This window comes from Scyliorhinus canicula, chromosome 16 (assembly GCF_902713615.1).
Source record: "Scyliorhinus canicula chromosome 16, sScyCan1.1, whole genome shotgun sequence".
In the NCBI taxonomy this organism is placed as follows: Eukaryota; Metazoa; Chordata; class Chondrichthyes; order Carcharhiniformes; family Scyliorhinidae; genus Scyliorhinus; species Scyliorhinus canicula.
Window position 1 is genome coordinate 53,054,810 of NC_052161.1, and position 26,109 is coordinate 53,080,918.

Genomic DNA, 26,109 nt, shown 5'->3' on the forward strand with positions numbered 1-26,109 from the left:
GCGGACTTCTATGAAACATTTGCAACAGCTCTGGCCCCGCACCTACGGGAGATATTCACAGACTCACTAGCAAGGGGCATTCTCCCTCCTACGAGAGGGGGAGTGGGCACTGAAAATAGACAAAGACCCAACAGAATGTAGATCATATAGACCCATTTTGCTACTTAACGTAGATGAGAAAATACTCGCAACAATCCTGGTCAAGAGACTGGAAGACTGTGAACCAGAAGTGGTTGCAGAGGACCAGATGGGCTTTGTCAAGGGTAGACATCTATTTGTGAACATCAGACAGCTGCTGAATGTGATACTGACTCCATCCGGGGGGAGAACATCAGGGGTGATCATCTCCTTGGACGCAGAAAAGGCCTTCAACAGAGTTGACTGGAAGTACCTCATAGAGGTACTGGAGTGCTTTGGGCTAGGGACGGGATTCAGCTCATGGGTGAAACTTCAGTACAATGCCCTCAAGGCGAACATTCAGACCAACACCACCAGCTCTGAATACTTCCAGTTGCACAGGGGCACCAGGCGGGTTTGTGCGCTGTCCCCGCTCCTTTTCGCCCTGACAATTGAACCTCTGGCGATCACCCTGTGAGACACGAGAGGCTGGAAGGGCATCTGAAGATGAGGGGGACAGCACAGATTCTCATCTCGGACCCGCTGAATGGCTTGAAGAAAATCATGAAACTCCTGGAAGCGTTCGGGGTCTTCTCGGGCTACAAACTCAACCTGGACAAGACCGAGGTAGTCCCAGTGAACCCAAAAGGGGGAGGGACAGAGCTGGAGGGTCTCCTTGGGGATCCAGATTCCACTACCTGGGGATCCAGATGGCGCATGACTGGACACGGATCCACAAGTGGAATCTGAACAAACTGGCGGAGGAAGTTAAAAAGGACCTATTGAGCTGGGATGCACTTCCGATCTCCCTGGCAGGGACGACGCAGACAATCAAGATGAACGTATTACCAAGGATCCTCTTCCTGTTTAGATCCATACTGATCTTTATCCCCAAGGCCTTTATCCGAGGAATAGATAAAATGATTATGGTGATTTTATAGAGGGGGGAAGAATCCAAGCATCCCCAAGACTACTTGATAGACAAAACATGGGCAGTCTGGCCCTTCTGAACCTGCTCTACTACCACTGGATGCGGACGGTATGAAAAAGGGGAACTGTGGGGACATTTACGGATTACTTTTAGAAAGGGCGAAAATCACCACTAGATGGAGCAAGTCAGAAATGGGAGGATGAACTCGGGACGGAAGTCGGATGGGGAATCTGGAACTAAGCACTAAATAGGGTCAACTCCACCTCCTTCTGCACAAGGCTATGCCTAATGCACTTTAAAGCAATACAGAGCACACCTAACTGAACCCGAATGAACAGGTTCTTTCCGGAGGTGGAGGACAGGTGCCAGGGATGTCAACTATGCCCACTTGTTCTGGGCCTACCCAGATTTGTTGGGTTCTGGACAGCCTTCTTCGACGCAATCTCCAATGTTGTGGGGATGAGGGTGGAGCTATGCCCGAGAGTGGCAGTCTTCGGGGTATCGGACCAGCCAGAACTACATTTGGGGAATAGGGCCAATACCCGTGCCTTTGCTTCCTTAATCGCACACCAGAGAATCCTGCTCGGCTGGCGATCAGCAGCACCACCCAGCTGCGGATTAGCTGGCAGGCCTGTCAGAATTTCTCCACCTGGAGAAGATCAAGTACACCATCCGAGGGTTGGACAAGGGCTTCCACAAAGTGTGGGGGCCATTCATCAGCCTGTTCCAAGACTGTTCAAGGCCAATATTGGATAAGAAGGGACGGGGCGGGGGGGAGCGATAAGAGCAGACAGGACCACACAGAGCGGATAGGAACAAAGGAGGGGGGCAGCAAGGGAGCAACCCAGGGAAATATCAGGAGGGGTCACGGGAAAAGACCAAAGAGGGGGGCAGAGGGCCCCCCAACAAAGCCATGGGGCTACAGCAACAAATACCAAACGAAATTGAGCCTACAACATCTACGACGGAAGTAAGGGCCCAAAGTGGAGCCATAACAACAAAAAGGGAAGAGCGTGAGAGGAGGGGGGGGAAGGGGGGGGGGAAAGGGAGGGGAGAAGGCCGATGAAAGGGGAACATGTAAATTGTACATAAGAACAGTCTTTGTTTTACATTTTTATTCTCCTTTTTCACATTTTCTCCCAAATTTGCACCCACCAACATAAACAATAAGCAGTAATGAATATAATGTCAATCCCCATATCAACAACAACAATCCCATCCTCCCACCAATCCCCAAAGAAATGTAAAACAAATGTAAATAATCTGTATTGTCACAAGTAGGCTTACATTAACACTGCAATGAAGTTATTTTGAAAAGCCCCTAGTCGCCACATTCTAGCGCCTGTTCGGGTAAAAACTGCCGCATGTTAACATAAACAAACAACAGAAAGGAATCAGGAATCACCCATAATCACCCAATTAACACATACAGTTTCCCCCCCCCCCAACCCTCCCAACCCTTCACCCCCCCCTAACTAATGTTTGATGTCTTGAAAGTGCACAATGAATAACGCCCATGAATTGTGGAACACCTCCATCCTTCCCCTCAGTTCAAACTTAACCTTTTCAAGAGTCAAGAATTTCAACAGGTCCCCTCATCACGCCAGGGCACAGGTTGGAGAGGTTGCTCTCCATCCCAACAGGATCCGCCTTCGGGCAATCAACGAGGCGAAGGCTACGATATCTACCTCTGCACACGTTTCCAACCCGTCTGGTCCAACACCCCGAATATGGCCTCCCGAGGGCCCGGGTCCAGTTTCACGTACACCCCTTCAGAGACGACCCTAAAAACCTCCGATCATAATCCTCCAGCTTTGGACAGGAACAAAACATATGGTTTGCGGGGCCTCCTCCGCAACATTCACACACAGCTTCTACTCCCTCAAAGAGCCAGCTCATCCTCACCCTTGTGAGGTGTGCTTTATATACCACCTTCAGCTGTATCAGCCCCAACCTCGTGCACAAGGTGGAGGCGTTCACTCTCCGGAACACCTCACACTAGAAATCCTCCTCCATGCCCTCTCCCAACTCTTGCTCTCACTTTGCTTTAATCCTTTCCAGTGGTGCCTTCTCCTCTTCCAAAATAGCCCCGTAAACCGCTGACACTACTCCCTTCTCCAGTCCCCCTGTCGTCAGCACCTCCTCCAGGAATGTTGAGGTCGGCTCCAATGGGAAGCTCTGTATCTCCTTCCTGCCAAAATCTCAAACCTGCATGTATCTAAACACTTCCCCCTGCTCCAGCCCATACTTCGCTCCCAGCTCCTTCAATCCTGCAAACCGACCCCCAAGAAACAAATCATTTAGTCTCCTAATCACCTTCTCCTCCCATTTCCGAAAATTTCCATCCCACTTCCCTGGCTCAAATCTGTGGTTCCCTCAAATCGGCATTTCCCTTGACCTTGCCCCCAACCCGAAGTGTTGGCAAGACTGCCTCCAAATTCTCTGTAACAGGGGGCTGGTTTAGCACAGGGCTAAATAGCTGGCTTTTAAAGCAGACCAAGCAGGCCAAGCAGCGCGGATTCAATTCCCATACCAGCCTCCCCAAACAGGCGCCGGAATGTGGCAACTAGGGGCTTTTCACAGTAACTTCATTTGAAGCCGACTTGTGACAATAAGCGATTTTCATTTCATTTAATTCCAATGAAGCTATTATTACTGGATTCCCTGAGTATTTCCCCGAGGCCATCGGAAGTGGTGCTGTTGCTAGCACCTTCAGTCCCTACACAAACTCTGCTCCATTCTGCCCAACTGAGAATCAACCCCTCTGACCCAGCTCCATACCTTCTCCACATTCGCCGCCCAGTAATAATACATCAGGTTCGGAAGACCCAATCCCCCACCTGTCTTCTCCTCTGCAGCAGCACCTTTCTAACTCTGGCCATCTTCCCTCATCGGCAGGAATTGGAAAATAACCGAAATCGCAGCAACCCGTTCATTTTTAAAAAAAAATTTTTTTGAAGCATTTGCAAAATTTTATAACAATAACAAACAAAACAATAATAACATAAACATCAACATGGTAAACTAGACATTTCCCACCCAACCCCTTCTGTGCATCTCTTAACCATATTGCACCTACCCGCCCCCCTCCCCCCCCTTCAGAATGCTGCTTCTGCTGACATATTAATTTACCCCGACAAAGTCAACAAACGGCTGCCACCTCTGAGAACTCCCGAACACCCGGGCCTTCTGATACTCCAAAGATCACTATATCTGGACTCGGCACCACCCGTGTACCTAGCACCGTGGACATTGCCTTGCCAAACTCCTGCCAGAATCCTCCAAGCTTCGGGCATGCCCAAAACATGTGGACATGGTTTGCTGGGCTTCCCACACACCTCGCACATCTATCTTCCACTCCGAAAAACTTGCTCATCCTCGCCACCGTCATGTGTGCCCGGTGTACCACCTTAAACTGTATTAGACTGAAGCTAGCACATGATGAGGAGGAATTAACCCTGCTTAGGACGTTTGCCCACAGGCCCGCCTCTAATTCCCCACCCAGCTCCTCCTCCCACTTGCCTTTCAGTTCCTCCACCGGGGTCTCCTCCGCCTCCAAGAACTCCTGATAGAAATCCAACACTTTCCTCTCCCCCACCCAAGTACCGGACGCTACTCTGTCCTGTATCCCCCGTAGCGGGATCTGCGGGAAAGCCAACACCTGTTTCCTCAGAAAGTCCTGGACTTTGTAAATATCTGAAAACATTCCCCGGCGGCAGCTTGAACTTGTCCTCCAGCACCTTCAGACTGGGAAAACTCCCATCTATGAATAGATCTCCCATTCTCCCAATTCCTGCTCTCTGCCAACTTCGGAACCCGACATCTATCCTGCCCGGCACAAATCTGTGGTTGTTGCAAATCAGGGTCCAGACTGACGCACCCTCCACCTTATACCTCCTCCATTGCCCCCAGATCCTCAATGCTGCCACCACCACTGAGCTAGTGGAGTACCGAGCCGGCAAGAACGGCAGAGGTGCCGTTACCAGTGCTCCCAAGCTGGTGCCTTTGCATGACACCACCTCCATCCGCTCCCATGCCAACGCCTCCCCCATTACCCACTTCCTAACCATCGCTATATTCGCCGCCCAGTAGTAGTTGCAGAAGTTCGGCAGCGCCAACCCACCCTCCCCCCGACTGTGCTCCAACAACATTTTCTTCAAAAAAACTAAAATCTGGGGAGAACCGTTATTTTCACGGTCTGTACCCTCCCTGCCAGCGATAGCAGGAGCATATCCCATCTTTTAAAGTCCCCCTCCATTTGCTCCACCAGCCGGGTTAGGTTGAGCCTGTGTAATGCCTCCCATTTCCGAGCCACCTGTATTCCCAGGTAACGAAAGTTCCTCTCTACATCCTGAGTGGCAGCTCCTTCAGTCTCCTCTCCTGCCCCTTGCCTGGATCACGAACAATTCACTTTTTCCCACGTTCAATTTGTACCCCGAGAACCTGCCAAATTCCCCCAAGATCTACATAACCTCCCCCATCCCCTCCACCGGGTCCGAGATGTACAAGAGCAGGTTGTCCGCGTACAGCGAAACCCGGTGCTCCACACCCCCCCCACCCCCGAACCAGCCCCTGCCACTTCCTTGATGCTCTGAGCGCCATGGCCAGCGACTCTATAGCCAGAGCGATAAGCAACCGGGAGAGGGGTAGTTTAAAGTATCCCGACCTCAGCCGGTTCGTGCACGCACTCATTACTGGCGCCTGGCAGAGCAATCGCACCCAGTCGATGAAGCCCTCCACAAACCCAAACATTCCCAGCGTCTCCCAAAGATACTCCCACTCCACCCGAACAAAAGCCTTCTCCGCGTTCATCGCAACCACCACCTCCGCCTCCTCTCCTTCTGAGGACATCATAATTACATTCAAAAGCCTCCGAACGTTAGCATTGAGCTGTCTACCCTTAACAAATCCAGTTTGGTCCCCCCCTATCACAGTCTTCTGTCCTAGTGGCCAAAATCTTAGCCAGCAGCTTGGCATCTACGTTCAAAAGCGAGATCGGCCTATATGACCCACATTGCTTCGGGTCCTTTTCTCGTTTAAGGATGAGGCAACACGTTCATTTTAACCGCTTGTATCCGACCCACCAGTGACAGAGGGAGACCATCCCACCTTGCCAGTTCAGCTTTCGCTCTCCCCACCAAACTAGAAATGTTGTATCTACGGAGCCCCCCCCCCCCCCCCCCCCCCCGAGCAACCTGCACCCCCAGGTATCTAAAGTGAGCCCCTGCCCTATGGAATGGCAGGCAGGCACCCCATCCCTGCCCCCTCCCCCGGCCAAGACAAGACCAGTTGTCGAGATTTGATTTGTAGCCCGAGAAAGACCTAAACCCCCAATATTCCCCCTATTGACAGACTCGGTTCCGACACGTATAACAACATGTCTTCATCATATAAGGACACCTTACGCACTATCCCCCCCCCCCCCCCCCCCCCCCCCCCCCCCCGCCGCCGCATTAGGCATAGCTGTAGTCAATGACTAGGAGACTGACATAGGAGTCCTTGTTGTCGAGATGCTCCAGGGATGAGTGTAGGGTTAGGGAGATAGCATCTGATGTGTATCTCTAGCATATCCTGTTCTGCCAGAAACATTTCTACAATGTCTTGCAGCTCTGCTTTGATCCTTGCCCTCTCCCTGACATTTTGTGTTCCCTTCTCCTGCAAGGGTGGCACAACATTCCAATGAGCAACTCTGAGGAGGTGTAAATCTGATAGATGCAGTGTAAATAGTGAATGGAGAATCAGACACATTAAGCTGGATTTTACACTCCTTCACCAGCATGCTGGAAGACAGTGGGGCTTATAAAATGCTGCCCGTGGCCTGCTTGCCATCTGTACTCACCTGCCGCAACCTGTCTCTGGACAGGAAGGCTTTGGAAGGCCAACAGCCTTGGGCTACTGGGGGCATTGTACAGGTTACCAATCAATGTAATTGTACTTGCAACAATGAGAGGTCCACACCAAGCGGATAGCCTGGCAGATGTTATTGCGCAGGTTGCTGTTGGGCAGTGGGACCTCCTTTGGGAGTACTCTGTACCCATCGCAAGCACAACTTGTAAAGTTATTCCCCCTTTAACCCTCACCAATGGCTTCTCAAATTCACCCCCCACACTCTCATATCCCTCACTAGGACCTGTTAACCTGCTTCCGATGATAATCCAATCCAAATTCTAGTAGCTCCTTTTCTTTGGGGGCTGCGACGGGCGAAAGGGGGCGCAGGAAACCTGTAGGCGTGGGGGCGCAGGGCATGGGGGGTCGGGTGGAGTGTAGTGTGAGGGGGGTGGTGGTGGTGGTGGATCCTGCAGGCGCCAGGTCCCGGTGGGAAACGGTGTCCTACCGGCTGTCGGGGTGTTCGATAAAGGTGAAGTGGGGGTTTGAATGTAGTAGTAGTACCCTCTCTACCAGCGGGTCTGTTTTATGTATCCAGACGTGCTTCCGGAGGAGAACCGGGCCCGGTGTCCTCAGCCAAGATGGAAGCGAGGCCCCCGTGGTAGTGCCCCTAGGGAAAACAAATAATCGTTCGTGAGGAGTCTGATTAATGGCCGTACACAGCAGGGACCTAATTGCATGGAGCGCGTCGGGGAGGACCTCCTGCCAGTGGGAGGTCGGGAGATTCCGGGACCGTAGGCTCAGTAGGCCGGTCTTCCAGACCGTCGTGTTCTCCCTCTCCACCTGCCCGTTCCCCCTGGGGTTATAGCTGGTAGTCCTGCTCGAGGCGATGCCCTAGTCGAGCAGGTACTGACGCAGCTCGTCACTCATGAATGACAAACCCCTGTCGCTGTGGACGTAGTTAGGGAAACTGAACAGAGTGAAGACACTGTGCAGGGCTCTGATGACTGTATGGGAGGTCATATCGGGACACGGGATAGCAAACGGGAAGCGGGAGAATTTGTCTATGATGTTGAGGAAGTACACATTACTGTTGGTCGAGGGAAGGGGCCCTTTGAAATCGAGGCTCAGTTGTTCAAAGGGCCAGGAAGCCTTTACCAGGTGGGCCTTGTCTGGTCTACAGAAGTGCGGTTTGCACTCCGCGCAGATCGGGCAATTCCTGGTGATGGCTTTTACCTCCTCGGTGGAGAAAGGCAGGTTTCGGGCCTTGATGTAGTGGGCGAGCCGGGTGACCCCCAGGTGGCAGAGGTCATTGCGGATAGCCTGTAATCGGTCGTCTTACGCGCTGGTGCATGTGCCGCGGGACAGGGCATCTGGGGGCTCGTTGAGCTTCCCCGGTCGATATATATCATATCATAATTATAGGTGGAGAGTTCGATCCTCCACCTCAAGATTTTATCGTTTTTTATTTTTCCCCGTTGCGAGTTGTCGAACATGAAGGCAACCGATCTCTGGTCGGTGATGAGGGTAAACCTCCTACCTGCGAGGTAGTGCCTCCAGTGCCGTACGGCTTCCACAATGGCTTGAGCTTCTTCTTCGACTGAGGAGTGTCGAAGTTCTGAAACGGAGAGGATTCGGGAGAAGAAAGCTACTGGCCTCCCTGCCTGGTTCAGAGTGGCGGCGAGAGTGACCCCTGAGGCGTCGCACTCCACCTGAAAGGGGACGGATTCATCCACCGCCCGCATGGCGCTTTGGCGATGTCCTCCTTGATGCAGTTGGAGGTCTGGCGGGCCTCGGCTGACAGTAGGAAGAGTGTGGTCTTAAATAGTGGGCGGGTTTTGTCCGCATACTGGGGGACCCACTGGGCGTAATAGGAGAACAATCCAAGGCACCTCTTGAGGGCCCTGGAACAGTGAGGGAGAGGGAGTTGTAAGAGGGGGCGCATACGGTCTGGGTCAGGCCCCAGGACCCCGTTTTCCACGACGTAGCCGAGGATGGCTAGCCTGGTTGTGCGGAAAACACATTTCTCCTTTATGTATGTGAGGTTGAGTTTCTTGCTGGTTTGGAGAAATCGGTGGAGGTTGGCGTCATGGTCTTGCTTGTCATGGCCGCAGATGGTGATGTTATCCAAGTACGGAAACGTGGCCCGCAGCCCGTACTGGTCCACCATTCAGTCCATTGCTGGTTGGAACACCAAGACCCCATTCGTGACGCCAAAGGGAACCCGGAGGAAACGGAAGAGGCGGCCGTCTGCCTCGAACGCCGTGTAGTGGCAGTCCTCCGGGCGGATTGGGAGCTGGTGGTATGCAGACTTCAGATCCACCGTGGACAAGATGCGGTACTGGGCGATCTGGTTGACCATGTCTTCAATCCGGGGGAGGGGGTACGCATCGAGGTGCATGAACCGGTTAATGGTCTGGCTGTAATCAACCACCATCCAGAACTTTTCCCCGGTCTTGACGACCACCACCTGAGCTCTCCAGGGGCTATTACTTGCCTCAATGACTCCCTCACGTAGGAGCGGCTGGACTTTGGCTATAATAAATACCCTGGTCTGCAGGCTATACCGCCTGCCGCGAGTGGCTATGGGTTTGCAGTTAGCGGTGAGATTAGTGAAGAGTGGAGGGGGGTCGATTTTTAGAGTCGCTCAGCTGCATATAGTGGGAGGGGGCAGGGGTCCGCCGAAGCTGAGTGTTAGGCTTCTAAGATTGCATTGAAAATCGAGCCCAAGTAGGAGAGGGGCGCAGAGGTCTGGGAGTACATACAACTGGAAGTTGGAATAGTTGGCGCCCTGTATCGTTAATGTCACAACGGTGCGCCCTTGTATTTGGACCGATGAACGAAGCTCTCGGTGCTCCCGGAGTCGAAGAGGCACGGTGTCTTGTATCCGTTGACCTGAACGGACATCATTGAGCTTTTGTGGTGCTTTGGATCTACTGGTCCAAAGTGACTGCGTTGAGTTGCGGGTAGTCGGTGGCTTGATCAGTGGTGCTGGAATGGCCCCGTGATGACTGTCCGTGGAGGTCGTAGTCGTCGATATGCACATCAGGTGATGGCCAAGATGGTGGCCCCCATTGATCGCACGTGGCGGGCGATGAGGAAGATGGCATCCAAGATGGCGGCCCTGTGGATTGTACGCGGCGGGCGGCGAGGAAGATGGCGCCCATGATGGCGGCCCCCATGACTTGCATATGGCTGGCCGCGTGGGGGAGGATTGCCAAGATGGCGGCCCCCATTAGTCGCCTATGTTGTGCGGAGGCGGAGTCAGCAGACACGCTGCAACATTGCGGAGTCTGCGGGCCTGTGAGTTGGAGGGGCGATTGCTCTGGATAGCGGTAGAGTTTGAGAGTTTAGTTTTAGACAGGCACACTTTGCAAAATGTCCTTTTCGACCGCAGCTGCTGCAGATCACGTTGCGGGCTGGACAGTGCTGCCGTGGGTGTTGGGGCTGACCACAGAAATAGCACGATGGCGCTCCGTGGTGGGCGGGTGGCTGCGCGGGGCAGGCCTGGGGCAGTCTCTGGTCGGGCGTCCATGATGGGGTCGCGTGGTTGGCTGGGAACGAGTTCAAACTTTAGAATGCAACATCCAGCGAGGTTGCTAGCGTTACTGTGTCCTCCAGGTTCTGGGCCCCTTTTTCGAGGAGACGCTGGCGCACATAATTGGACCGGACCCCTGCAACATACATATCACGGACAGCGAGTTCCATATGCTGGGAAGCAGTTACAGCCTGAAAGTTACATTCCCATGCAAGAGCTTTTAGGTCAAGCAGGTAGTTCTCTAGCAACTCTGCGGGGCGCTGGCGGCGGGTAGTGAAAATATGCCGCGCGTAAACTTCATTTACAGGCCGCATGTATAGGCGGTCGAGTATAGCGAGGGCTTCGGTGTATGAGTCGCTACTATCGAGTTGAGTAGAAATGCGATGGCTCACCCGTGCGTGTAGGAGACTGAGTTTCTGCTCTTCAGTAACAGCGGAGGTAGTCGACGCAGCCAGGTAGGCCTTGAAGCACTGAAGCCAATGTAAAAAGGTTTCCTTCGCTTCTGCGGCCTGCGGGTCGAGTTCCAGTCGATCAGTTTTGAGGGCTGATTCCATGGTGGTTTTTTAAGTTCATTAAATTGATGCGACCATCAATTAACTCAAGACACGAGTAGAAGTAAACTGTGGCTTTAATCGACTTACAACTGAGCCTGCCTGCGACTAGAAGAACTGAGGGCAGACTCACAAGATCACAGCACTTTATACTTCCGGTAGTGGGAGGAACCATGGGCAGAGCCATGGGCAGAGTCAAGGGTGGTGCCCTGTACAAGCTCCTCATCTCCCCTTGTGGGCAGAGCCGCGCAACGGCTCACAGATGGAGCCCACAGGGACACAGTGACACACAGTGTGAATTATACGCATTATACATTCACCACAGGCACCGAATCCAAGAACTCTAATAAACAATCATACAGATTCTTCTGCCACCTCGAGACAATCCTTCCTGATGGTGACAGCAGGTTTCTTCTTCCTACAGGCTGCAAAAATCAGCTTCCTCCGGTACCTTACTGCTTGTAGCTGCACATTTAAAGATACATTGGAAAAATGCAAGCCAGCCTTTTTCTCCATATGCCTCTGGTTCATATTTGTGAGTATTTAACAATATAACACTTCAAAACTCCTCCTTTTCATTTCTGAAATGAGCCTTTAAATAATTGAGTGGAAAACATATTATGCATTATTGCATCACTGCTTGTTTCTAGGTATCGGAGACGTAAAACCTAAAAGTAAAATGCTTTAAACATTCCCCGAACAGGCGCCGGAATGTGGCGACTAGGGGCTTTTCACAGTAACTTCATTCGAAGCCTACTTGTGACAATAAGCGATTTTCAATTCATTTCAAGTGGACATTCCCTCCTGCCCCAGGATGCTCTGTATTTACCACCTGCAATTAAATACCTCCATTCATAGACATAGAACATGCAGTGCAGAAGGAGGTCATTCGGCCTATCAGGTCTGCACCGACCCACTTAAGCATGCACAGCGCGTGCAGGGCCGCCTATCCCCGCAACCCAATAACCCCTCCTAACCTTTTTTTGGTCACTAAGGGCGATTTATCATGTCCAATCCACCTAACCTGCACGTCTTTGGAAGAGGGAGAAAACCGGAGCACCCGGAGGAAACCCACGCAGACACGGGGAGAACGTGCAGACTCCGCACAGACAGTGACCCAGCAGGGAATCGAACCTGGGACCCTGGCACTGTAAAACTGTGAAGCCACAGCGCTATCACTTGTGCTTCCGTGCTTCCCTTCACTCCTTCACATCACTTGGCAGATATTGAGCCGCAGAGTCTGAAGCAGAGGATCAAATTTGTTACAATTTCTCGCATCATGGGATGCCAACTCAATCACGTTTTTTTACCTTATCCTCGGAGGATAATCATTGGATAATACTTTAAGTTGGTCTTAAAACAGTGATGCACCATCAAGTCATACTACCACAAACAGGCCATCTGTAATCTGCAAGCGAAATTGTGTTCACATGTCCACAGGCACCAGGTCAGTTTCCTTCTCTGCCACTTGTTGTGGCTGGGATTATTGTAATGAGTCTTTAGGGATGTCATGTAATTGTGTAGCATAAAGTTGGTCTCACCCAATAAAATGAGATCAGCGTTTTCAATGTTTTCTAAGAGCATTGTTGATGAGCTACCAGGAGCGTGGGTGTGGGGAGGAGTCAGGAAATATTTCAGGGGTAGTAGTCAGTCTAGACCTTCTGGTTTCCTGTAGAATACAGACAGGATTTTATGTCATCAAGGGAGTTTCTCACGAGACAGGGAAGAGGTAGTGCCGGGCCATGGATAGCAGAGGGTCAGATTAGCAAGAATGTGGAGGTCAGGGGAATACTTTTCTGAACAGGGGCCTTCTGTTCCATTGAGGATTATTGACCTCATTAGTTTTGTTAGTTTCTTTATCATTCCTATAAATAATTAAAAAGTGACATACAAACGTTGCCTCTGGATTTTCAGGAAATGTTTCAAGCAATTCTTGTGGTGGACAAAGTGGTCTGATATATCTTGTCACAACCCCAACTCTGCATTCAGTGTCAATAATACTGACAATGATCCTTCGCTTTGGATAAAGAGTATGAATCTCCTTTTGAAATGCTCGTGCCATATGCAACATCTTGTCATCTTCTATTGTTTCCAACTAAAAAGAGTTATAAGACATAATATGATAGGTCATTTACTACATTATTATTGATATGTAATAAGACAGAAATGAGAAAATATCGAATTTTGAATTGGATGACTCACCTGCCAGAGAGGCGGTTGTTTATCGTCCTAAAGCAAGAATACATATTTAGAAAAATGACATAACTGCCAAATACCACTGCTAAAGATCCCAGTCAAATCAACAATCTACATATACCTCAAATTTATTAAAGTGCTATTTAATGATCTAAACGTTGAAGTTTCTTTTTGATTCAATTGAAAATTAATTGAAATAAATTGAAGACTTACGCTTTCTGAACAAGAAACCTGAGGATCCAGAGTCATAAAAATTGTTAAAAGTGAGTTTTTAGCAAGTCCAAATTCATAAAATTGCTCACAAGAACCTGTGTCTATTTTCTTCCAAGTGTATCCTAGTAACATTGGTGGGGTGTCTACTCTGAAAGTACCACTGACCTAGCCATAACACAGACAAAAAAACAACTTTCAAATATCCAATTTTTAGGCAAGTACTACTTTATAATCGTTCAATTCTAACCAATACTAATACCTTTGATTGTTCGAGCACTGTCCTAAATGGAATTTCAATGGATCCCAGCCAATGTTTGACATGTGGCTTAATGTTGCAAGTCTCAAGGCAGTCACTCTATGATCAAAGATAATAATTCAATTTGTCTATTAGTATCAAACTCAAAAGAGGTCAGAAATTCCAGAAAACATAGAAGCTAGATAATCTTTATCAAGTGTAACATTATCCAATTGTTTTTAATGGAATGGAATTGATGAGTTGACTAAAAGTACATTGACACACATTTTTAAATATGCAATTGGTTCTTCTATTTAAAATCATTTTATTTTCAAATGTTTTTTCACTTACAAACTAGCCACATTTTTGATGGCCCAGATTTTGCCTTGGCAACGATGGCAAAACAAAATTAGCAGTACACCATCATTACTACACTGAAATTGATTGGAGTCTGCACATGCACCAAATAATGCAGGAATCCAGAAGTCACAGTCAGTAATTCTAAGCTCCTCTAGGGGGTGCACTATTGAAATCCCTCCAGTCTGCCATCACTATTGCAATCATGAGGGGGGCTGGCTTTGAATGTAACTATGGTTGCCAGCACTCCAGAATTGGCCTGGAGGCTCCAGGAATTGAAGATGAATCTCCAAAACACAGCTCGGTGCAACGCTGGAGGAAAATTGTAGGGAATAAAATGTTTTTTTTGTCATTTTCTTTGAACATTTGAACATTTCTCTTTACCAGGTATAAAAATATTGAAAATAGGTGTGGGGGGGGGGGGGTTGCCCTTTTTAGCCTTCTTAGTTTTCAATTGGTGTAAAAAGGCAATGCATTACAGAGATGTTATATATGTTGGTTGAACAAATAGCTCAAGTATGGGGATAAGTTGTGACAAAATCTTCAGGAATACACTTAATTACAGTTGGCAAACCATAATTTTTTTAAACTAATGCAAAAGATAATGGAAACATGATTTACACTGAATGAAATTTGTGGTTAAAATTCAAAAACAACATCAACTTGACCTTACATTGGAACCTTTGAAATAATAAAATGTCCCAAGGCATTTTAAACAAGCATCATATCGTCAAATTTGATACCGGGTCACATAAGTAATAGCAGGGCAGGTGGCAAAAAGCTGAGCCAAAGGGGTAGGTTTTAAGCAAAGTCTTGAAGGAGAAATTTAGGCAGATAATTCCAGAGTTTGGGGCCAAGACAGCTAAGAGCACAGCCACCAATGGTGTAGCAATCAAAGTCAGAGAAGTTCATCAGGCCAGAATTAGAAGAATTTATCTCTAGAGAGTTGGTGCTTACAGAAATAAGAAGGGGTGAAGCCGAGAATGAATTTGAAAACATGGATGAGAATTTTAAAATTGAGGCACTGCTTAACTACAAGTTTGAAGGCAGACATTGTGTTTCTTCTGAAGACGCTGAGGAAGGGCTAGGTGGGTTAGGTTTTCCACTCGGGGCTGGATATGAAGATGAGGGGGTGGCAGTGCTGGTCAACGAGGGAGGGTCAGCAGTTTTGTAACGATTGGGGAAGGTGTAGGTTCATGATGGTTAGCAGGAAGCTAGACGGGACGCTTGTGGTGGTAGTCAATGTTTTTGCCTTAAATTGGGATGATGTAGATTTCTTGAGGCGGTTCTAAGGAAGATTCCAGACCTGGACATGCACTGGCTGATTATGGGTGATTTTAATACGGTTCTAAATCCTAGGTTGAACTGGTCCCTGAACGTTTCGGCTACGGCAAGGGGGTTAATAATAATAATCTTGCCACAAGTATGAAGTTACTGTGAAAAGCCCCTAGTCGCCACATTCTGGCGTCTGTTCAGGTAAGCTGGCATGGGAATTGAACTCGCGCTGGTGACCTTGTTCTGCATCACAAATCAGCTGTCTAGCCACTGAGCTAGTTGTTGGGGTTTATGGAGTGTATGGGAGGAGCAGAGCCATGGTGGTTCAAGAGGCTGAGGACGGAGGTGTTTCCGTATTTCTCGCATGTGCACCGGGTGTGCTCCCAGATTGATTTCTTTGTTTTAGACCAAGCGTTGTTGGCACGGGTGGTTGGTTCGGACTATTCAGGGGTTGTGGTTTCTGACAACGCGCTGCAAGGGTGGATTTGCAGGTGGTGCAGAGGGATGTTCAGCGGAGCAGCGAACGTTGCATGTGGGGTTACTGGTGGACAAGGGGATCTGTGAGAAGGTGAATGTGGCCATCTAAAATTATGCGGAGCTGAATAATATGGGTGAGATTTCTGAGGTGCTGAAAGTGGTAGTAAGGGGGGAATTTATATCGATTTGGGTGCACAGGGAGAGAGCGGAGCATGCTGAGAAGTTGAGGATGGCAGAGGACATTCTAAGGGTGGACCGAGATATTCGATGGCGCCTGAGGAGGCATTACTAAAGGAGAGGCAGAGGCTCCAGATGGAGTTTGGGCTGGTGTCCACTGGAAAGTAGGTGGGGCAACTGCATTTATGACTATGGGGAGAAAGTGAGCAGGATGCTTGCACATCAGTTGAGGAAACAGGCGGTGGCGAGAGAGATTGGAAGGGTGAAGGATGAGAGAGACACTGTGGTATCGGAACCAGAGGGGGTGAATGGGGTTTTTGAGCCTTCTATGGGAGGTTGTATAACTCGGAGCCTCATTTCATTTCTGGAGATCAGCCAGAAACTAGATTTTTAACAAATTAAACTACAAAGACAACTAAAAACATGGCAATGCAGTCAACAGAATATTCAAATTATATTGAATTACCTCTGTGTTATGAACATTTATGTTATCATACACATTAATCAATATTTTGTCTTTCATTTTGCATAAGACTGAACTATTGTAATCTCCATTAGGCGATCTACAATTAAAGAAATATGATTAAATGTTTTCAGAGAAATTAGAGCGAATTAAAGAACTATATTATTTTTCATGAATATATAACCATTAAAATTATAGTCGTTGCTTATTTCATTTTTAAAATGTGTGCACTTATTCTTCTATATCACATATTATTCTTTGGGACAAGCAGCAGGTAGTTATTTGCATTGAATACTGAGTAACCAAATTCTAGGAAATGCACTGGAGGAGTCCAAGCCATTTTATCCAATAATTTTATTATGACAAAACACATTGGCCAGGATTCTCCGAAATCCCGGGCAAATGTTGACGCCGGCGTAAACACCGGAGTGGTGTACGCCGGCGTCAATGGGCCTCCTGGACCAGCAATTCAGCGGTCTTCAGGCAGCCAGCACGGCACCGGAATGTTGCGTGCTGCTTCGGCGCTGAAAGGCGGCCCTGCACGCGCTGTGCATGCACGTGGTTGCTGTTTCCACGCCAGCGCCGTGCAACATGGCAGAGACCTACAGCGGGCCCGCGCGGAAGGAGGTAGGCCCCCTCGAGATCGCGGGCGCACCCGGAAGCACCTGATCGGGGGCCTGGACCCCGTGGAGGCCCCCCCCAGAGTCAGATCCCCCTGTCCCCCCGCCAACCAGGACGTCTGCCGTGGATCCGAGTTCCCGCCGGGTGTTACCAGGTTGGAACCAGGCTGGTGGGACTCGGCAGAACTCGGCAAGTGTTTAATCTGTCGGCCGTGGAGAATCGCCGCGGGCACCTCTTTCAGCGGCCCCGACCAGCACTGCGGTGACTGCGGGGGTGCGATTAGCGCCGATTCTCCAGTCACGGAGAATCGTGTCCCGCCGTCGGAGCAGCGTGGCGGGAATTTCCCGCGTCCCCAGCGATTCTCCGACCCGGCGCTGGCTCGGAGAATCCCGCCCCTCACATCTCACTCATTGCAATATTTAAGGCATAAAGTTCTGTGACACTAGTTTTTGAAAGCTAAATACAATACAATCTAAGTTTGATGATGATGGAACCATCAATTCACCAGACACGTGTTTCCGATGTGAATCTAGGCTTTAATCGACTTACTTCAGAGCCAGCCTGTTACCTGTCGATGAACTCGTAGTGAATTCAGGCTGACTCTTGACAAGGGTATTTATACAGGTGCACTAGGGGGAGGAGTCCTGGGCGGAGCCAAGGGTGGAGCCCAGTACAAGTTCCTGAGTGCTCCCAGTGATCGCCTTGTGGTAGGATAGCGCTACTGCGCTTACAAAGACAGTGTGAATTAACATATATACATCTATATTACATTCACCACATTCACCCCCTGCAAAAAAATAAAGTCCGGCGGGGGTGGTGGTCTAGTCTATAATGTCAGTGTGTCCGGTGGTCGAATTGTCCGCTGTGATCTGCGGAGCACCGGGGTTGCAGCCTCTTGCGGTGGCTAGATGGGTGTAGTGTGCTGAGGTACGATGGCGGACTCCCGGGAGGGTTGTATCCCGGGAGGTTCATACTCTCCTGGTTCGACCGGGGACTGGGGGCTGGCCAACACGGGGGCGCGGAACTGGTGGAGCAAGCTCGTGGGCTCGGGAGCGCAAGGGGGCGGCAGCATGGGGTGTAGGGTGAGAGGTCCTTCTGTGGAGGTAGAGGGGGCGCTGGATCCGGCGGGTGCCAGATCCCGGAGGGATACTGTGTCCTGACGGCCGTCAGGGAACTCGACGAATGCGTACTGGGGGTTGGAGTGGAGCAGGCGCACCTTCTCAACAAGGGGGTCGGTTTTGTGCGCCCTGACGTGTTTCCTCATAAGTACAGGGCCCGGCGTCCTCAGCCATGCCGGAAGTGAGACCCCCGTGGTAGTGCCCCTGGAAAAAATGAAGAGTGTGAGGGGTCTGGTTGGTCGCCGTGCACAAAAGGGACCTAATAGAGTGGGGCGCGTCTGGGAGGACTTCCTGCCACTGGGAGACTTGGAGCTTTCTAGACCGGAGGGTCAGTAGGATGGTCTTCCAGACTGTCACGTTCTCCCTTTCCACCTGCCCGTTCCCCCTGGGGTTGTAGCTGGTAGTCCTGCTTGAGGCAATGCCCTTGTTGAGCAGGTACTGACGCAGTTCGTCGCTCATGAAGGTCGCTGTGTACGTAGCTGGGGAAACCAAACAAGGTGAAGATGCTATGCAGGGCCCTAATGACTGTGTGGGAGGTCATGTCGGGGCACGGGATAGCGAATGGGAAACGGGAGAACTTGTCTACGACGTTTAAGAAGTAAACGTTCTTGTTAGTTGAGGGGAGTGGCCCTTTGAAATCAATCGCGAGGCGTTCAAAGGGCCTAGAAGCCTTGACCAGGTGGGCCCTGTCTGGTCTATAGAAGTGCGGTTTGCCCTCCGCACAGATCGGGCAGTCCCTGGTGACCGCATTTACCTCCTCGTTGGAGAAAGGCAGGTTTTGGGCCCTGATGTAGTGGGCGAGCCGGGTGACCCCCGGGTGGCAGAGGTCATTGTAGATGACTTTTAATCGGCCGATCTGCGCGCTGACGCATGTCCCGCGGGATAGGGCATCCGGAGGCTCGTTGAGCTTCCCGGGTCGATATTTGATATCGTAATTGTAGGTGGGGAGTTCGATCCTCCACCTCAGAATTTTGTCGTTTTTTATTTTGCCCCTTTGCGAGTTGTCGAACATGAAGGCAACCAATCTTTGTTCGGTAATGAGGGTGAACCTCCTACCTGCGAGGTAGTGCCTCCAGTGACGGATAGCCTCCACAATGGCTTGTGCTTCTTTCTCGACTGAAGAGTGTCGGAGTTCTGAAGCGGAGAGGGTACGGGAGAAAAAGGCAACTGGTCTCCCTGCCTGATTTAACGTGGCTGCAAGAGCTACCTCTGAGGCGTCGCTCTCTACCTGAAATGGGGTGGATTCACCCAACTCCCACATGGCCGCTTTGGCGATATCCTCCTTGATGCCATCGAAGGCCTGGCGTGCCTCGGCTGACAGGGGAAATCGTGTGGTCCTAAAGAGTGGGCGGGCTTTGTCCGCATATTAAGGGGCCCACTGGGCGTAGTAGGAAAAGAATCCCAAGCATCGTTTGAGGGCCTTGGGACAATGAGGGGGAGGGAGTTCTAAGGGGGGGTGCATACGGTCCGGGTCGGGGCCCAAGACCCCGGTTTCCACGACATAGCCGAGGATGGCTAGTCTGGATGTACAGAAAACACATTTCTCCTTGTTGTACGTGAGATTCAGTTTCTGTGCCGTCTGGAGAAAACAGTGGAGGTTGGCGTCGGAAACGTGGCCCGCAGCCCGTACTGGTCCACCATTCGGTCCATTGCTCGTTGGAACACCGAGACCCCTTTAGTGACGCCGAAGGGGACCCGGAGGAAATGGAAGAGGCGGTCATCGGCCTCGAATGCCGTATAGTAGCGGTCCTCCGGGCGGATTGGGAGCTGGTGGTATGCAGACTTCAGATCCACCGTGGAAAAGAGCCGGTACTGGGCGATCTGGTTTACCATGTCTGCAATCCTGGGGAGGCGATAATCGTCGAGGAGCGTAAATCTATTTATGGTCTGACTGTAGTCGACCACCGTACGGAATTTTTCCCCGGTCTTAACGACCACCACCTGAGCTCACCAGGGATATTGCTGGCCTCTATAACCCCCTCACTGAGTAGCCTTCGGACCTCTGCTCTGACAAATACCCTATCCTGCAGGCTATACTGCCTGCTACGAGTGGCTACGGGTTAACAGTCCTTAGTGAGATTGGCAAAGAGAGGAGGGGGGGGGAATTCGCAGCATAGCGAGGCTGCAGATCGTGAGTGGGGGCAGGGGCCCTCCGAAGCTGATGGTGAGGCTTTTGAGGTTGCATTGGAAGTCTAGGCCTAACAAGAGTGGCACGCAGAGTTCGGGCAAAATGTAGAGTTTGAATTTCGAGTAACTAGCGCCTGGGATTGTGAGTGTCACGGCGGTGCGCCCCTGGATCTGGACCGAGTGAGAGCCTGAAGCGAGCGTGATAGTTTGCTGCACAGGGAAAACGAGGAGCGAACAGCGTCTTACCAGGTCTGGAAGTATGAAGCTCTCCGTGCTCCCGGAGTCAAAGAGGCATGGCGTTTTGTACCCGTTGATATGGACCTCTGCCATCGAGTTTCGTAGATTCTTTGGTCGTGATTGGTCCAGGGTGACCGCGCTGAGTTGCGGGTAGTCGGCGGCTTGATCAGCTGTGCTGGAGTGGCCCCGTGATGACTGCCCTCTGAGTTCATAGTCGAATTCGAATTCCTCCGCAGAATTGTCCGAGCGCAGAGATGCCGATCGGGCCCGTGGATCGCACGTGGCGGGCGGCGTGGAAGATGGCGTCCAAGATGGTGGCCCCCATGAGTTGCACGTGGCCGGCCACGTGGTGGAGATTTTCCAAGATGGCGGCCCCCATGGATCGCACGTGGCTGGAGGGGGCGGAGTCGGGGCATAGGCCACAGCGTTTCGGGCCCCGCGGGCCTGCGAGTGAGGGAAGCAATTACTGCGAGTCGCTGGGGAGTTGGAGGCTGGGACCCTTTTAGCAAGGCACACTCTTGCGTAATGGCCTTTTCGCCCGCAGCTGCTGCAGGTCGCGTTGCGGGCCGGGCGGTTCTGCCGCGGGTGCTGGTTCTGGCCGCAGAAATGGCAGGCTGGAGCAGCATAGTGGCTGGTTGGAACAGCATAGTGGCTGACTGGAGCAGCATAGTGGCTGGCTGGGGCAGCATAGTGGCTGGCTGGGGCAGCATAGTGGCTGGCTGGGGCAGCATAGTGGCTGGCTGGGGCAGCATAGTGGCTGGCTGGGGCAGCATGATGGCTGGGCGGCCACGTAGCACAGGCCTGGGGGAGTCGCTGGCAGGGGGCCCATGATTGGGTCGCGTGGTCCGCGGGGAACGAGTTAAAGCTGCGGAAGGAGACCTCCATCGTGATAGCAGCTTCCACAGTTGTTTCCAAGTCCTGGGCCCCCTTTTCCAGCAGTCGTTGGCGCACATAGTTAGACCTGAGGCCCGCTACAAAAACATCGCGTACCGCCAATTCCCTGTGTTCAGCCGCGGTAGCCGCTTGGTAATTACAGTCATTGGACAAATTATTAAGTTCCCTTAGGAATTCGGCGAGTGATTCCGTAGGCCGCTGGCGGCGAGTCGTAAACACATGGCAAGCGTAAACTTCATTAATGGGCCTTACATACATTTTATCGAGAACTGTTAGCGCCGCAGTATATGAACTGGCCGAGTTTAGTTGCGTAGAGATTCTGTGGCTCACCCTCGCGTGCAGTAGACTTAGCTTCTGATACTCTGTCGTTTCGGCTGTGCTCGCTTCTGCCAGGTAGGCCTTGAAGCACCGGATCCAGTGGGAGAAGATTTCTTTAGCCTCTGCATCATGCGGGTCGAGTTCCAGGCGTCCAGGCTTGAGGGCCGATTCCATAATCGATCTTTACTGTTCTTAAGTCGATTAAATTGATGGAACCATCAATTCACCAGACACGTGTTTCCGATGTGAATCTAGGCTTTAATCGACTTACTTCAGAGCCAGCCTGTTACCTGTCGATGAACTCGTAGTGAACTCAGGCTGACTCTGGACAAGGGTATTTATACAGCTGCACTAGGGGGAGGAGTCATCGGCAGAGCCAAGGGTAGAGCCCAGTACAAGTTCCTGAGTGCTCCCAGCGCTACTCCCCCTAGTGGTAGGATAGCGCTTACAAAGACAGTGTGAATTAACATATATACATCTATATTACATTCACCACAGATGATATATATCACATTACAACATGAATTTATAAAATTAACAGAGTGAAATAATTTATTTATTTTTTTATTTTTTAAAATAAATTTTAGATTACCCAATTATTTTTTCCAATTAAGGGGCAATTTAGCGTGGCCAATCCACCTACTCTGCACATCTTTGGGTTGTGGGGGCAAAACCCACGCAGACATGGGGATAATGTACAAACTCCACACGGACAGTGACCCAGAGCCGGGATCGAACCTGGGACCTCAGCGCCGTGAGGCGGTTGTGCTAACCACTAGGCCACCGTGCTGCCCTTAGAGTGAAATAACTTATGACCTCACGGCAAATTCTCTGCTTATTTGAAAAAGTCTTTGGTGTTTGCCATACTATAGATTACAAATGTTTGATTCACATTTGAAATTAGGGGCGTGATCTAACCAAATTCTTTGAAGTGTGGTAGTGAGCAGGAAATGCTGGGAGTTTCCCGACAGCCGACTCGGCAAGGCAATCACCGGTATCTAACATTAATTAGGCCACTTAATGGAGCACCACGGGCTTACACCGCAAATGACTGTCCTGTCGCCTGATTCGCCAGGACCGCACTCAATAGTTTCCTGCTAACGAGGGGGAGCAGCACTTAACCCAGTCCCGCAGAGCAAACCTCAGACAGCACACAGCCATCCCACCACGCAGACCAGCTCCATGATTCGGAGATGTTGACCTTGTCAGACACGGAGTAGACAAGAGGAGACACTCTGTTCCCTGAGGGAGTCGGAGAGTCAGTGAAAGAGCTGCCAGCGCTGCCTGGGGAACAGTGGCAGGGGCCGTCAGCTTGGGAAGTATGGCAAGGAGGACCACCATCCAGTGCTGCAAGAAGCTCAACAACCTGCACCAGGCCACACAGGTGAGTTAGCATTGGCCCACTGGCATCAGACGCGCCTAATACCCTCGGGACCACTCCATGACCCGCACCTGCCCACCAACACCCCACAAGCACAATGCCGCCACATGCTCCAGCATACCCGGGCATCCACCAGTCCACGCCATCCCATCCTACCCATGACAAGCGTCGGTGCCCACATCTGCCCCCGCCATGTCCAACCACCCCGCACTATGCGATGCATGAAACATGCGGCTCGCAATGCCTCCTCTGTATCCCTGCAGGTGAAGTTGACCCACAACTAATGGGAGAGAGCCCAGATGGACAGCGAGGTGCCTGACCTCATTGTCCTCACCCCCTACGAGGTACAGGCCTTGGAGGTCACGGGGGGTGACCTAGGACAGATCGGTCACCAATGTCGAGGTTGGCCTGTGCCGCAGAGGTGAGGATCCATCAGCTCCCACCCAGAGGACCTGTTACACATGAGTTGTTGATGCCAGAATGATGATCCCTCTCTCCCTCTGACCACATGTCCATTCTCCTGCAGCATCGCAACTCAAAGTTGCCAGCCTCCCCACCACCCTCTCCCGCTTCCCAAGCGAACACCTCGGAGCAGAGCTCTGAGGATACCGCCATCATCGTGTCATGACTGTCAACCCCAAACCCTACATACGAAAGTAGTGGACAGGTTTCTGGGGCACATTCTGGTGAGCACCACACAGTTGCAGATGCCCATCGGGTGAAGGAAGAAACGTCCACGGGAGGAAGCCTTGATCCCAGGACCCAGCTGTGTCCCATTCAGCTGCTGAGCCTCTGGACCAGGTTATCCCAGAGCTCCTGCAGTCGATAGCATGCAGATGGAATATTCAGAGGGAGATGTCAGCGACACTACAGAAGGTCCGTAGCCGATTGGAGGAGTCCCAAAGGCTATGGGCGTAGGAGATAGTGCCGGCAATGCATGGCACTGAGGCCAACAATGCTTGAGTGGTGACCGTAGTGGGGAGCCTGGAGCACAACATAACAGAGCCTGGAGTGATGGTGTCCAAGGCGTTGTTCACTCAGTGACAGCCATGGCCTCAACAGCATGTCCCAGTTGCTGGGGGATGTGTCCCAAAAGCAGGTGGACTTTCCGAGGCATTGCAGAGCATGTCTCAGTCATTGGTGGGCATCGCTGAGGCACTCCTGAGCATGTCCTGATTGTAAAGGACTGTATCCTAGATGCAGGTGGACATTGGTGAAGCACTGCAGAACATGGCCCGATCACAGGGGAGCTTTGCTGAGGGCATCGACACCATGGTGCAGACATTGTGAAGCCGCCAGGGCCGGCAGAGCCAGATGACACGGGGCAGCCGGAGCCCAATCTATCTGCCCCTCTGTCCCATGGTCACCCCCAGGGCCTTGTGGGCACTGATCAGAAGGAGGAAGTGCTGTAGGCTGACCTGGAGCGCCCCTGGAGCCCCCCCAGGGAGACGACGGCGGTCACCAACCTGGGGTGAGCATGCAGAAAAGGGTGGCACGGCAAGTTGGCAGGAGCCCTCTACCCGAAGTACACCAGAGGACATGGGCCAGTGGCATCAAAAGCCACAGGATGCAATAGGCAACAGGCTGCCTCCACTTCTGATGAGCATCCTGCGGAAAAACCTAGATGTAGTAGTATAGCTCGGAGGACTAGGATGATTGAGGATCACTGAGAAGGCACTGGGGGGTGGAGGGCCACCATCGGCAGCTAGGGAGTGTTTGGGTCACTATTGTACTTGTACACCATTAAATATACATTGCACCCAAGACATGTGAAGCCTCTGTCACATTAATCCGGACTGCAGTCTGGTCTATGACACCCTCCCTTATTTGCCCTCCCCGATCCCAGCCCCCCTGCCACAGGACGTGCCCTCTACCTCACCACCACCGCCCCCCCCCCACCCCCCCAACCACCTCAAGGCATACCACGCACAGTGATGGGTATGAGCGTGCACTCGGGAGTCAGACAATGGCATAGACTAAAGAGCATGAGAGCTCAGCTTAAATAATGATCACTTATTGTCACACGTAGGCTTCAATGAAGTTACTGTGAAAAGCCCCTAGTCGCCACATTCTGGTGCCTGTTCGGGGGGGCCGTTATGGGAATTGAACCCGCGCAGCTGGCCTTGTTCTGCTTTACAAGACAGCTGTTTAGTCCACTGTGCTAAACCAGCTCCCAGCTGGTTATAACCAGCAGGTCATCATCGCTGTAAAGTCTCAGACAAGTGATCACTCGGAAGAGCCAACTATAGAAAAAGTACTTAGGCCGGGGTATTTGTGTCCCACCAGTCTCTGGTTTTGTCCCTCTCAACTGGATGGATTATACTCAGGTGAGGCCACAGGGACTCTGAGATTGGAGAACCCTGGACTCGGGTATGGTTATAGCATCCCTTTCCCCATTTTGTTTTTAAAATTGGTGAACTCCAAACTTGTATGGGCGGTGCCATTGCCCACTACCAGTACTCGGGGACACCGTGAACACTAAATGATTGCCGGAGCTGCTCGGGGGTGGCACGCGATGTCGTTGAGGTCATTCTGAAACATCCATCCATTTGGAATGTGCATCCACGATGATTAAATACTTCGCCCTTGATAAGGCTCCACGAAATTGATGTGGGACCATGGCCAGCCCGGCCATTCTCAGGGGTGAAGTAGAGCTTTTGGTGTTCCTGGCACCATGTGCATTGCGTTGCTTCTCGATCTCTGTGTCTCTTCCGGGGCCATCACAAGTAGCTTTGGGCAAACATATTCATTTTAGAGAACCCCAGGTGTTCGCTATGGAGGTCTTGTAAGATCGCCCCCTGGCTGCTCTCAGGAATGACTACTCGGAAGCTGCACCATAGGATGCCATCCACCAAGCTGAGTTCAGCCAGTCTTGTGGTAAAAGCAAATAGATCCTCTGGGAGGGTGCGATGCTGGGCCCCATACAGCACTATGAGATGGACATGGCTACTGGGTCTATCTCTGTCCATGCCTTTACTTGGGCCGCCATCACAGGTAAAGGGTGGGATTCTCTGATAATCGGCACGATGGCCGGAACCTGGCGCCTTAAACGGCGCA

General features: G+C 51.3%; 1 protein-coding gene across 9 annotated transcripts in view; it reads right to left on the reverse strand.

The window, feature by feature from the left end:
• LOC119951075 (coiled-coil and C2 domain-containing protein 2A-like) overlaps positions 1-26,109 on the reverse strand; it is a 610,180-nt gene that overhangs the window by 144,820 nt on the left and 439,251 nt on the right. For 6 of the 9 annotated variants that reach the window (XM_038774121.1, XM_038774113.1, XM_038774116.1 and 3 more), the window contains 5 exons: positions 16,360-16,456; positions 13,632-13,727; positions 13,373-13,537; positions 13,166-13,192; positions 12,855-13,058 (listed from right to left, as the gene is read on the reverse strand). In XM_038774121.1, the coding sequence (XP_038630049.1) occupies positions 12,855-13,058; positions 13,166-13,192; positions 13,373-13,537; positions 13,632-13,727; positions 16,360-16,456 (589 nt within the window). The remainder of the gene's footprint in view (positions 1-12,854; positions 13,059-13,165; positions 13,193-13,372; positions 13,538-13,631; positions 13,728-16,359; positions 16,457-26,109) is intronic. The other 3 variants (XM_038774119.1, XM_038774120.1, XM_038774117.1) reach the window with 3 other exon arrangements.